This window comes from Crinia signifera, chromosome 2 (genome assembly GCF_055691185.1).
Source record: "Crinia signifera chromosome 2, ASM5569118v1, whole genome shotgun sequence".
Lineage (NCBI taxonomy): Eukaryota > Metazoa > Chordata > Amphibia > Anura > Myobatrachidae > Crinia > Crinia signifera.
In genome coordinates, this window is record NC_139218.1 from 398,437,055 (window position 1) to 398,450,117 (window position 13,063).

Here is a 13,063-nt window from a genome sequence, read left to right on the forward strand (position 1 = left end):
TAGTGATGGTGCATATTTTAGGCCCAGCCCTCTTCCCACCCGTGAGTCACAGCACTGCTTTGCACTGCTGCTGCTGGCCAGGTAGTGGTAGAGTGTGCAGGCCGGGGCAATATGTGCGCAGTGTGGGGAACCTTGGATGTACGCTATGTCTGACACTGCTCTAGGCTGCCAATCCATGTTGATAAAAGTCAGTCAGGGCAGATGCCATTACGAAGCTCCTGAACCTTTGCCTGCCCTGGCCTGGGACCTTATAACAAGAGACAGACTTCTGCAGCAGAGAAGGCGGGCAGAAGGGTTATGACATCACGCGGCACGGAGAAAATGCTGTGTCACAGTGAGTGAGCGGCACAGGGAGGAAGCCTTCCACTGCGCCGCCCTCACACGCTATGCTGACATTTGATCCATCGGTGCTGGAGATGAGGGTCCGTGTAGTTGGTGCAAGAAGAGATTTGGATGCTGCAGTAGCCAGCATACTGACATCTGCAGATGCTGTGGGCCTATTTTTGAGGTTTATTTGCAACTAATTGTATGCTGATTTTTAAATAAATAAGTTAAAAATTACTTTTTTTATTATTTAATGTAGCATATTTTAACACTTTTCATGCATATTTTAAGTATTTTTCATGCATATTTGCATGCATATTTCAAGCTTTTTTTGTTGCATATAATCCTGTCTCTAGTGATATACATGTATGGGATAGACGGATGGATGGACAGAGGGACAGACAGACAGAGGAACAATACAGTGAAACACATGTAGGGGATGGATGGACAGACGGACAGAGGTACAATGCAGTTATACACATGTAGGGGATGGACGGACGGACAGAGGAACAGTACAGTGATGTATATGTAGGGGATGGACGGACAGACAGAGGAACAGTATAGTGATGTACATGTAGGGGATGGACGGACAGACAGAGGGAGAGACAGAGGAACAATACAGTGATATACATGTAGGGGATGGACGGACAGAGGAACAGTACAGTGATGTACATGTAGGGGATGGACGGACAGAGGAACAGTATAGTGATGTACATGAAGGGGATGGACGGACAGACAGAGGAACAATACAGTGATGTACATGTAGGGGATGGACGGACGGACAGAGGAACAATACAGTGATGTACATGTAGGGGATGAACGGACAGACAGACAGAGGGACAATGCTGTGATAAACATATAGGGGATGGACAGACAGACAGAGGGACAATGCTGTGATAAACATATAGGGGATGGACAGACAGACAGAGGAAGAATACAGTGATATACATGTAGGGGATGGACGGACGGACAGAGGAACAGTACAGTGATATACATGTAGGGGATGGACGGACGGACAGAGGAACAGTACAGTGATGTACATGTAGGGGATGGACGGACTGACAGAGGAACAGTACAGTGATGTACATGTAGGGGATGGACGGACGGACAGAGGAACAGTATAGTGATGTACATGTAGGGGATGGACGGACAGACAGAGGGAGAGACAGAGGAACAATACAGTGATATACATGTAGGGGATGGACGGACGGACAGATGGACGGACAGACAGAGGAACAATATAGTGATATACATGTAGGGGATGGACGGACAGACAGAGGAAAAATACAATGATATACATGTAGGGGATGGACGGACAGACAGACAGAGGAACAATACAGTGATATACATGTAGAGGATGGACAGAAAGACAGACAGACAGAGGAACAATACAGTGATATATAGAGACAGGATTATATGCATTTGCATATTTGCATATGCATTTGCATATTTTTCCCATTCTCACTGGTTATTGCATATTTTACCTAAAATCTAGTGATGGTGCATATTTTAGGCCCAGCCCTCTTCCCACCCGTGAGTCACAGCACTGCTTTGCACTGCTGCTGCTGGCCAGGTAGTGGTAGAGTGTGCAGGCCGGGGCAATATGTGCGCAGTGTGGGGAACCTTGGATGTACGCTATGTCTGACACTGCTCTAGGCTGCCAATCCATGTTGATAAAAGTCAGTCAGGGCAGATGCCATTACGAAGCTCCTGAACCTTTGCCTGCCCTGGCCTGGGACCTTATAACAAGAGACAGACTTCTGCAGCAGAGAAGGCGGGCAGAAGGGTTATGACATCACGCGGCACGGAGAAAATGCTGTGTCACAGTGAGTGAGCGGCACAGGGAGGAAGCCTTCCACTGCGCCGCCCTCACACGCTATGCTGACATTTGATCCATCGGTGCTGGAGATGAGGGTCCGTGTAGTTGGTGCAAGAAGAGATTTGGATGCTGCAGTAGCCAGCATACTGACATCTGCAGATGCTGTGGGCCTATTTTTGAGGTTTATTTGCAACTAATTGTATGCTGATTTTTAAATAAATAAGTTAAAAATTACTTTTTTTATTATTTAATGTAGCATATTTTAACACTTTTCATGCATATTTTAAGTATTTTTCATGCATATTTGCATGCATATTTCAAGCTTTTTTTGTTGCATATAATCCTGTCTCTAGTGATATACATGTATGGGATAGACGGATGGATGGACAGAGGGACAGACAGACAGAGGAACAATACAGTGAAACACATGTAGGGGATGGATGGACAGACGGACAGAGGTACAATGCAGTTATACACATGTAGGGGATGGACGGACGGATGGACAGAGGGACAGACAGACAGAGGAACAATACAGTAATATACATGTAGGGGATGGACGGACAGACAGGCAGAGGAACAATGCAGTGATATATATGTCGGGGATGGACGGAAGGAGAGACAGACAGAGGAACAATACAGTGATGTACATGTAGGGGATGGACGGACGGACAAACAGACAGAGGAACAATACAGTGATATACATGTAGGGGATGGACGGACAGACAGACAGAGGAAGAATACAGTGATATACATGTAGGGGATGGATGGACAGACAGACAGAGGGACAATGCAGTTATACTCATGTAGGGGATGGACGGGCGGATGGACAAAGGGACAGACAGAGGAACAATATAGTGATATACATGTAGGGGATGGACAGACGGACAGACAGACGGAGGAACAATACAGTGATATACATGTAGGGGATGGACGGACGGACAGACAGAGGAACAATACAGTGATATACATGTAGGGGATGGACGGACGGACAGACAGAGGAACAATACAGTGATATACATGTAGGGGATGAACGGACGGACAGAGGAACAATGCAGTTATACACATGTAGGGGATGGACAGACGGACGGATGGACAGACAGACAGAGGAACAATATAGTGATATACATGTAGGGGATGGACGGACAGACAGAGGGAGAGACAGAGGAACAATACAGTGATATACATGTAGGGGATGGACAGACGGACGGATGGACGGACGGACAGACAGAGGAACAATATAGTGATATACATGTAGGGGATGGACGGACAGACAGAGGGACAGACAGAGGAACAAAACAGTGATATACATGTAGGGGATGGACGGACAGACAGAGGAAAAATACAATGATATACATGTAGGGGATGGACGGACAGACAGACAGAGGAACAATACAGTGATATACATGTAGAGGATGGACAGAAAGACAGACAGACAGACAGAGGAACAATACAGTGATATACATGTATGGGATAGACGGATGGATGGACAGAGGGACAGACAGACAGAGGAACAATACAGTGAAACACATGTAGGGGATGGATGGACAGACGGACAGAGGTACAATGCAGTTATACACATATAGGGGATGGACGGACGGATGGACAGAGGGACAGACAGACAGAGGAACAATACAGTAATATACATGTAGGGGATGGACGGACAGACAGGCAGAGGAACAATGCAGTGATATATATGTCGGGGATGGACGGAAGGAGAGACAGACAGAGGAACAATACAGTGATGTACATGTAGGGGATGGACGGACGGACAAACAGACAGAGGAACAATACAGTGATATACATGTAGGGGATGGACGGACAGACAGACAGAGGAACAATACAGTGATATACATGTAGGGGATGGACGGACGGACAGACAGACAGAGGGACAATGCAGTTATACTCATGTAGGGGATGGACGGGCGGATGGACAAAGGGACAGACAGAGGAACAAAACAGTGATATACATGTAGGGGATGGACAGATGGACAGACAGACAGAGGAACAATACAGTGATATACATGTAGGGGATGGACGGACAGACAGACAGAGGAACAATACAGTGATATACATGTAGGGCAGGGGTCTTCAACCTTTAAGACAGTGTGGGCCACATTAAAAAATTCAACGAAGCCCGAGGGCCACTAAGCTCTACTGTGGTATTTAGCACAGCTCTTAATAGATAGACAGCACAGCCCCCGCATAGATAGTTGGCACAGCTGCCCATACACATAAACCCTGCCCCCAATATATAGTCTGCACCAGGGCTATTTCTAAACAATTAGGGTCCCAGTACGAACAGAAAAATGCAGCCCCCCCTTACATAATTTGGTATTTAAGAAATTGCGTGCGCCTATGGCGCGCACTCCCAAAATGGGGTGTGGTCTAATTATAAGAGTGTGAACTAGCAGGAAAAAAAAATTACCTGACATCTCACTTTTGCAACCTGCATGACCAGACATTGGTTACCGCAGGAATGGTTGTTGTCCTTCCACGCTTAAGTTGGCTGTCCAAAGGCCGCACAGTGACATATAAACATGAAGGCCCATTACACCATGATGCCCATTACACATTATGCCACTCACCATGATGCCCATTACACAATATGCCACACACTGTGATGCCCATTGCACATTATGCCACACACCGGGATGCCCATTGCACATTATGCCACACACCGTGACACCCATTGCACATTATGCCTCATATCATGATGCCCATTGCACTGTGCACTATAAGGCCCCCAATACTCCTGCTTATGCATATGATGCCCCCAGCAGTGCCTCTCACAAAATGCCACCAGTAGTGTCCCTCATAAAATGCCACCAGTAGTGTCCCTCACAAAATGCCCTAGTATTGCCCTCCATAGTCAGCACTGCATTGCGCAGCATGCCAGCCCTCCCTTAGTCAGCACCACATTGCACTGCCAGCCCCCCTCCCCCCTAGTCAGCACCGCAGTAGCTAGCCAGCATCACCCTCTCATGAGACACTTGCCTTAGTGTCCCTTGCAGAGGTCTCCTTTAGAGGGCTGCTGCTGGCGGCGTCGGCTGTCTTAACAGCCAAGGAGCAGGCAGGGACAGGTGCGCGGCTGCCGGCGGTTGTCACACTCACTCAGTCTCCCAGCTGTCTGAAAGGGCACGGGCGGGACGGGTGCGTGGCGTCAGGAAGTACACAATGCGCATGTTCGCGCACAGTCCCGCCCGCCCGCACATCCACCTCCGCTGCATCCCACTGCTAAGGGGACAGCTCGCGGAAGGATTTTAAGGGGACAGCGCGTGGAAGGATTTTTTTTTTTAATCAGCACGGCATTTAATAAAAAAAACGCAATTCACTGGCGGGCCACCTAAAATAACTCGGCGGGCCACTCGTGGCCCGCGGGCCATGGGTTGAAGACCCCTGATGTAGGGGATGGACGGACGGACAGACAGAGGAACAATACAGTGATATACATGTAGGGGATGGACGGACGGACAGATGGACAGACAGACAGAGGAACAATACAGTGATATACATGTAGGGGATGGACGGACAGACAGACAGAGGGACAATGCAGTTATACACATGTAGGGGATGGACGGGCGGATGGACAGAGGGACAGACAGACAGAGGAACAATACAGTGATATACATGTAGGGGATGGATGGACGACGGACAGAGGAACAATGCAGTTATACACATGTAGGGGATGGATGGACGGACGGATGGACAGAGGGACAGACAGACTGAGGAACAATACAGTGATATACATGTAGGAGATGGACGGACAGACAGAGGAACAATACAGTGATATACATGTAGGGGATGGACGGACAGACAGACAGACAGAGGAACAATACAGTGATATACATGTAGGGGATGGACGGACAGACAGAGGAACAATACAGTGATATACATGTAGGGGATGGACGGACAGACAGACAGAGGGACAATGCAGTTATACACATGTAGGGGATGGACAGAGGGACAGACAGAGGAACAATACAGTGATATACATGTAGGGGATGGATGGACGACGGACAGAGGAACAATGCAGTTATACACATGTAGGGGATGGATGGACGGACGGATGGACAGACAGATTGAGGAACAATACAGTGATATACATGTAGGAGATGGACGGACAGACAGAGGAACAATACAGTGATATACATGTAGGAGATGGACGGACAGACAGAGGAACAATACAGTGATATACATGTAGGGGATGGACGGACAGACAGAGGAACAATACAGTGATATACACACTTGCTCCTGAGGAAGCCGGCCACTGATACAGCCGGGGAAACGCGTTGAGCGTGTTTAATCCCTACTTTTGGACCCTCCATCCACTCTACAAGTGACCAGTCCTACTCCCGACGACGTCAAAGAGCCTCATTCTTAACTGGACTCGCATCTGGGATAGACGCCAAATCCCTAATTCCAGCATAAATAAGAGGACATCGCCTTTTCTATCAAGGCAAGGACATTCTGGAGTCACCCCTCCTGGATCTTTCCTATATCCAGACAAACACCAACAAGGATGGTAACAATATTTCTTATTATGGAGTCCTAGACTTTTCATTGTGTATTTTTGCTATACACCCAAAAATCTACAGCATTGCTAATCCACAGCTCCAAGTGAATCTCTTGTTTTATCATTCCCTTTTTAATATTGATGTATGCATACATAGTTGTGTTTTATATATAATATGTTTAGATTAATATGGTAAAATAAAAATGTATACCTTTCAAAACCGTTGAGTATACTTTATTGAAGCAGACAGCGCCGGCACATTTCCCTTTTTTCCCCTACGACTTTTTGGGCTTGACAACCCAGTGCCGGCTGCTTAGTGATAGCGCACCACTCAAAACCCTCTTTTTCCTCACAGTGATATACATGTAGGGGATGGACGGACGGACAGATGGACAGACAGACAGAGGAACAATACAGTGATATACATGTAGGGGATGGACGGACAGACAGACAGAGGGACAATGCAGTTATACACATGTAGGGGATGGACAGGCGGATGGACAGAGGGACAGACAGACAGAGGAACAATACAGTGATATACATGTAGGGGATGGATGGACGGCCGGACAGAGGAACAATGCAGTTATACACATGTAGGGGATGGATGGACGGACTGATGGACAGAGGGACAGACAGACAGAGGAACAATACAGTGATATACATGTAGGGGATGGACAGATGGACAGACAGAGGAACAATACAGTGATAAACATGTAGGGGATGGACGGACGGACAGACAGACAGACAGAGGAACAATACAGTGATATACATGTAGGGGATGGACGGACGGACAGAGGAACAATGCAGTTATACACATGTAGGGGATGGACAGACGGACGGATGGACAGACAGACAGAGGAACAATACAGTGATATACATGTAGGAGATGGACGGACAGACAGACAGAGGGACAGAGGAACAATACAGTGATATACATGTAGGAGATGGACGGACAGACAGAGAGGAACAATACAGTGATATACACTTACGGGATGGATGGACAGACAGAGAGGAACAATACAGTGATATACACGTAGGGGATGGACTGGCAGACAGACAGTGATGTGGCACGCTAGTAGAGATGTCTTACAGTGTACTGGATGCCAGGTTGGTGTCCTCGTGCTTCAGTTTCCCGTCTAGCGCCAGGCCGCGCTTCTCCCGGTTGTTGGCCAGGAAAGGGGTCAGAGTGTAGACTTTACAGAATGTGGAGCTGGGAGCTACAACATCATTGCTGAAATAACAGAAAAGGAACATGAGATGTATGGTGTGCACTACATGTGGTTATATATGTGATACTGACCGCCGCTGTACAGACCTGATACACAAACCATACAGCATGTACAGCTGGGGTAATCCCGGGGTTCCATCACACTATACAGCATGTACAGCTGGGGTAATCCCGGGATCACATCACTCCATACAGCATGTACATCTGGGGTAATCCCAGGGTCCTATCACACCATACAGCATGTACAGCTGGGGTAATCCCAGGGTCCCATCACACCATACAGCATGTACAGCTGGGGTAATCCCAGGGTCCAATCACATCATACAGCATGTACATCTGGGGTAATCCCAGGGTCCCATCACACCATACAGCAGGCACAGCTGGGGTAATCCCGGGGTCCCATCACACCATACAGCATGTACAGCTGGGGTAATCCCAGGGTCCTATCACACCATACAGCATGTACAGCTGGGGTAATCCCAGGGTCCCATCACATCATACAGCATGTACAGCTGGGGTAATCCCAGGGTCCCATCACACCATACAGCAGGCACAGCTGGGGTAATCCCAGGGTCCCATCACACCATACAGCATGTACAGCTGGGGTAATCCCAGGGTCCCATCACACCATACAGCATGTACAGCTGGCTGGGGTAATCCCGGGGTCCCATCACACCATACAGCATGTACAGCTGGGGTAATCCCGGGGTCCCATCACACCATACAGCATGTACAGCTGGGGTAATCCCGGGGTCCCATCACACCATACAGCATGTACAGCTGGGGTAATCCCAGGGTCCCATCACACCATACAGCAGGCACAGCTGGGGTAATCCCAGGGTCCTATCACACCATACAGCATGTACAGTTGGGGTAATCCCAGGGTCCCATCACACCATACAGCAGGCACAGCTGGGGTAATTCCAGGGTCCCATCACACCATACAGCATGTACAGCTGGGGTAATCCCAGGGTCCCATTACATCATACAGCATGTACAGCTGGGGTAATCCCAGGGTCTCATCACACCATATAACATGTAAAGCTGGGGTAATCCCGGGGTCCCATCCCACCATACCGCATGTACGGCTGGGGTAATCCCGGGGTCCTATCACACCATACAGCATGTACAGATGGGGTAATCCCAGGGTCCCATCACACCATACAGCATGTACAGCTGGGGTAATCCCAGGGTCCCATCACACCATACAGCATATACAGCTGGGGTAATCCCAGGGTCCCATCACACCATACAGCATGTACAGCTGGGGTAATCCCTGGGTCCCATCACACCATACAGCAGGCACAGCTGGGGTAATCCCAGAGTCCCATCACACCATACAGCATGTACAGCTGGGGTAATCCCTGGGTCCCATCACACCATACAGCAGGCACAGCTGGGGTAATTCCTGGGTCCCATCACACCATACAGCATGTACAGCTGGGGTAATCCCAGGGTCCCATCACACCATACAGCATCTACAGCTGGGGTATTCCCTGGGTCCCATCACACCATACAGCATGTACAGCTGGGGTAATCCCGCAGTCCTATCACATGATACAGCATGTGCAGCTGGGGTAATCCCGCAGTCCTATCACATGATACAGCATGTACAGCTGGGGTAATCCCGGTGTCCCATCCCATCATACAGCATGTACAGCTGGGGTAATCCCAGGGTCCCATCACACCATACAGCATGTACAGCTGGGGTAATCCCAGGGTCCCATCACACCATACAGCATGTACATCTGGGGTAATCCCAGGGTCTCATCACACCATACAGCATGTACATCTAGGGTAATCCCAGGGTCCCATCACACCATACAGCATGTACAGCTGGGGTAATCCCAGGGTCCCAGCACACCATACAGCATGTACAGATGGGGTAATCCCGCAGTCCTATCACATCATACAGCATGTACAGCTGGGGTAATCCCAGGGTCCCATCACACCATACAGCATGTACAGCTGGGGTAATCCCAGGATTCCATCACCTCATACAGCATGTGCAGCTGGGGTAATCCCAGGGTGCCATCCCATCATACAGCATGTACAGCTGGGGTAATCCCAGGGTCCCATCACACCATACAGCATGTACAGCTGGGGTAATCCCAGGGTCCCATCACACCATACAGCATGTACAGCTGGGGTAATCCCAGGGTCCCATCACACCATACAGCATGTACAGCTGGGGTAATCCCAGGGTCCCATCACACCATACAGCATGTACAGCTGGGATAATCCCAGGGTCCCATCACATCATACAGCATGTACAGCTGGGGTAATCCTAGGGTCCCATCACACCATACAGCATGTACAGCTGGGGTAATCCCATGGTCCCATCACACCATACAGCATGTACAGCTGGGGTAATCCCAGGGTCCCATCACACCATACAGCATATACAGCTGGGGTAATCCCAGGGTCCCATCACACCATACAGCATGTACAGCTGGGGTAATCCCAGGGTCCCATTACATCATACAGCATGTACAGCTGGGGTAATCCCAGGGTCTCATCACACCATATAGCATGTAAAACTGGGGTAATCCCGGGGTCCCATCCCACCATACCGCATGTACAGCTGGGGTAATCCCGGGGTCCTATCACACCATATAGCATGTAAAACTGGGGTAATCCCGGGGTCCCATCACACCATACAGCATATACAGCTGGGGTAATCCCGGGGTCCCATCCCACCATACCGCATGTACAGCTGGGGTAATCCCAGGGTCCCATCACACCATACAGCATGTACAGCTGGGGTAATCCCTGGGTCCCATCACACCATACAGCAGGCACAGCTGGGGTAATTCCTGGGTCCCATCACACCATACAGCATGTACAGCTGGGGTAATCCCAGGGTCCCATCACACCATACAGCATCTACAGCTGGGGTATTCCCTGGGTCCCATCACACCATACAGCAGGCACAGCTGGGGTAATCCCAGGGTCCCATCACACCATACAGCAGGCACAGCTGGGGTAATCCCAGGGTCCCATTACATCATACAGCATGTACAGCTGGGGTAATCCCTGGGTCCCATCACACCATACAGTATGTACAGATGGGGTAATCCCAGGATCCCATCACACCATACAGCATGTACAGATGGGGTAATCCCAGGATCCCATCACACCATACAGCATGTACAGATGGGGTAATCCCAGGATCCCATCACACCATACAGCATATACAGCTGGGGTAATCCCAGGGTCCCATCACACCATACAGCATGAACAGCTGGGGTAATCCCTGGGTCCCATCACACCATACAGCAGGCACAGCTGGGGTAATCCCAGGGTCCCATCACACCATACAGCATGTACAGCTGGGGTAATCCCAGGGTCCCATCACACCATACAGCATGTACAGCTGGGGTAATCCCTGGGTCCCATCACACCATACAGCATGTACAGCTGGGGTAATCCTAGGGTCCCATCACACCATACAGCAGGTACAGCTGGGGTAATCCCACGGTCCCATCACACCATACAGCAGGCACAGCTGGGGTAATCCCAGAGTCCCATCACACCATACAGCAGGCAAAGCTGGGGTAATCCCAGGGTCCCATCACACCATACAGCATGTACAGCTGGGGTAATCCCAGGGTCCCATCACACCATACAGCAGGCACAGCTGGGGTAATAATACATCCCAGTGGACTTACTCTGCTTCCTCCACGGCCACAGGGCACTTGTATTGGGCGGTGTTGAAGAGACAGATGTCTGCGTACTGGCGCACTGTAATGACAGCAAGCGGTTAATGGGGGAGGGGAGTGTAACAAGGTACAAGACTGTAAAAGTTATAATTCTGCAGTGATTGTGTTCCTGGATTTAAAGCGCTCCTAAAGTATGTTAAAGACAAGTCAAAGTCGATTATGACTGATTTGGTTTATGCTCATCGAATTTTGGATAAAATTGCCGATCAAAGATTTACTACTGAATAACCTGCCTCGGGCATCTCTGTTCAGGCTGCCAGGCTGTGTGGCCGCTGATCTACTGGAGCTGGAGAATATGGAAGGCTGTGCGTGCGCGCTGGAAGCGTGACGCAGCCGCTGAGCCACACAGACCCTGGCTCTGCTGGGACAAGGGCTGCTGTAGATTTACATAATTTCACAAACATGTGGAACAAGCGCAGACATCCCACCATCGGAGATGTACGCAAACCATTCCAGGCACCCCGCTATCAGAGATGTACACCAACCATTATATGTACCCCACCATCAGAGATGTATGCAAGCCATAGCAGACACCCCACCATCGAAGATGTACACAAACCATTATAAGTACCCCACCATCGGAGATCTATGAAGACTGGCCACATATTCCCCACCATTGCAGATGTATGCAAACATCGTCAGGAGATTTGCGGTGACAGTATATTCTAGGATATATACAGATGCAGCCATGTTTATCCATACCATGGATGGAGCAACTAGTGTGCCCGCACACCATTCATTCCTATGGGCGGCCGCTAGACTGTGACTAGATGTAGACTGATGAATCCTGCAGCATGCCACCATGCGTATGCCAGCGCATAAACACCATGGCAAAAATGTGCATGGCAACATCGGTAGCAGTGATTGTAGGCAGGGCACCAGGCACTAGGGTGGCATGTAACACTGGATAAATGCCATAATATCACCCAATCATTGTCATAATTACCCCGATGGTTACCCACGCCTGGATGCCAGTAAGTAAAGCTAACAGCTGGTGCCCCTTCATATCAGTAAAGGACAGGGAATGTGGCGAAATAACGGGAAAAATGACTGACCTGAGATTTTAATCTTCTTCACCGTCTTGTTTGTGTTGTTGGTGACGTGCACATTCACATTAATGGGTTCTCCGTGGTAATAAATCTGCCGAGAAACAAGATGGAAGCTTAATGTAGTCTACTCTTTGTGCTAACATTAGATATAGCCCTGATATACTGGGGGAATTTACTAAGGTAAAATTGTATAAAAAAATTCGTATTCGTACAGCAAAATATGATTTTTTTAATGCGTATTCGTTTTTTCAGGATTTACTATCCTGAAAATATGGTGATGTGTATTCATATTCATGGTGTATACATGGCGTATTCGTATTTTTGAATACGAATTAATACGACATCGATAGAATACGCCTGTTTTTAACAAGAAAACAACGTACTTTAGTTATTTACTAACAATTCGTA

General features: G+C 48.9%; 1 protein-coding gene across 4 annotated transcripts in view; it reads right to left on the reverse strand.

Annotated features, from left to right (window-relative positions):
- Positions 1–13,063, reverse strand: part of LOC146058295 (beta-arrestin-1) — a 100,747-nt gene that overhangs the window by 16,720 nt on the left and 70,964 nt on the right. For all 4 annotated transcript variants that reach the window (XM_083170532.1, XM_083170531.1, XM_083170530.1 and 1 more), the window contains exons 9-11: positions 12,662–12,746; positions 11,556–11,628; positions 7,747–7,887 (exon numbers count right to left, since the gene is read on the reverse strand). In XM_083170532.1, the coding sequence (XP_083026658.1) occupies positions 7,747–7,887; positions 11,556–11,628; positions 12,662–12,746 (299 nt within the window). The remainder of the gene's footprint in view (positions 1–7,746; positions 7,888–11,555; positions 11,629–12,661; positions 12,747–13,063) is intronic.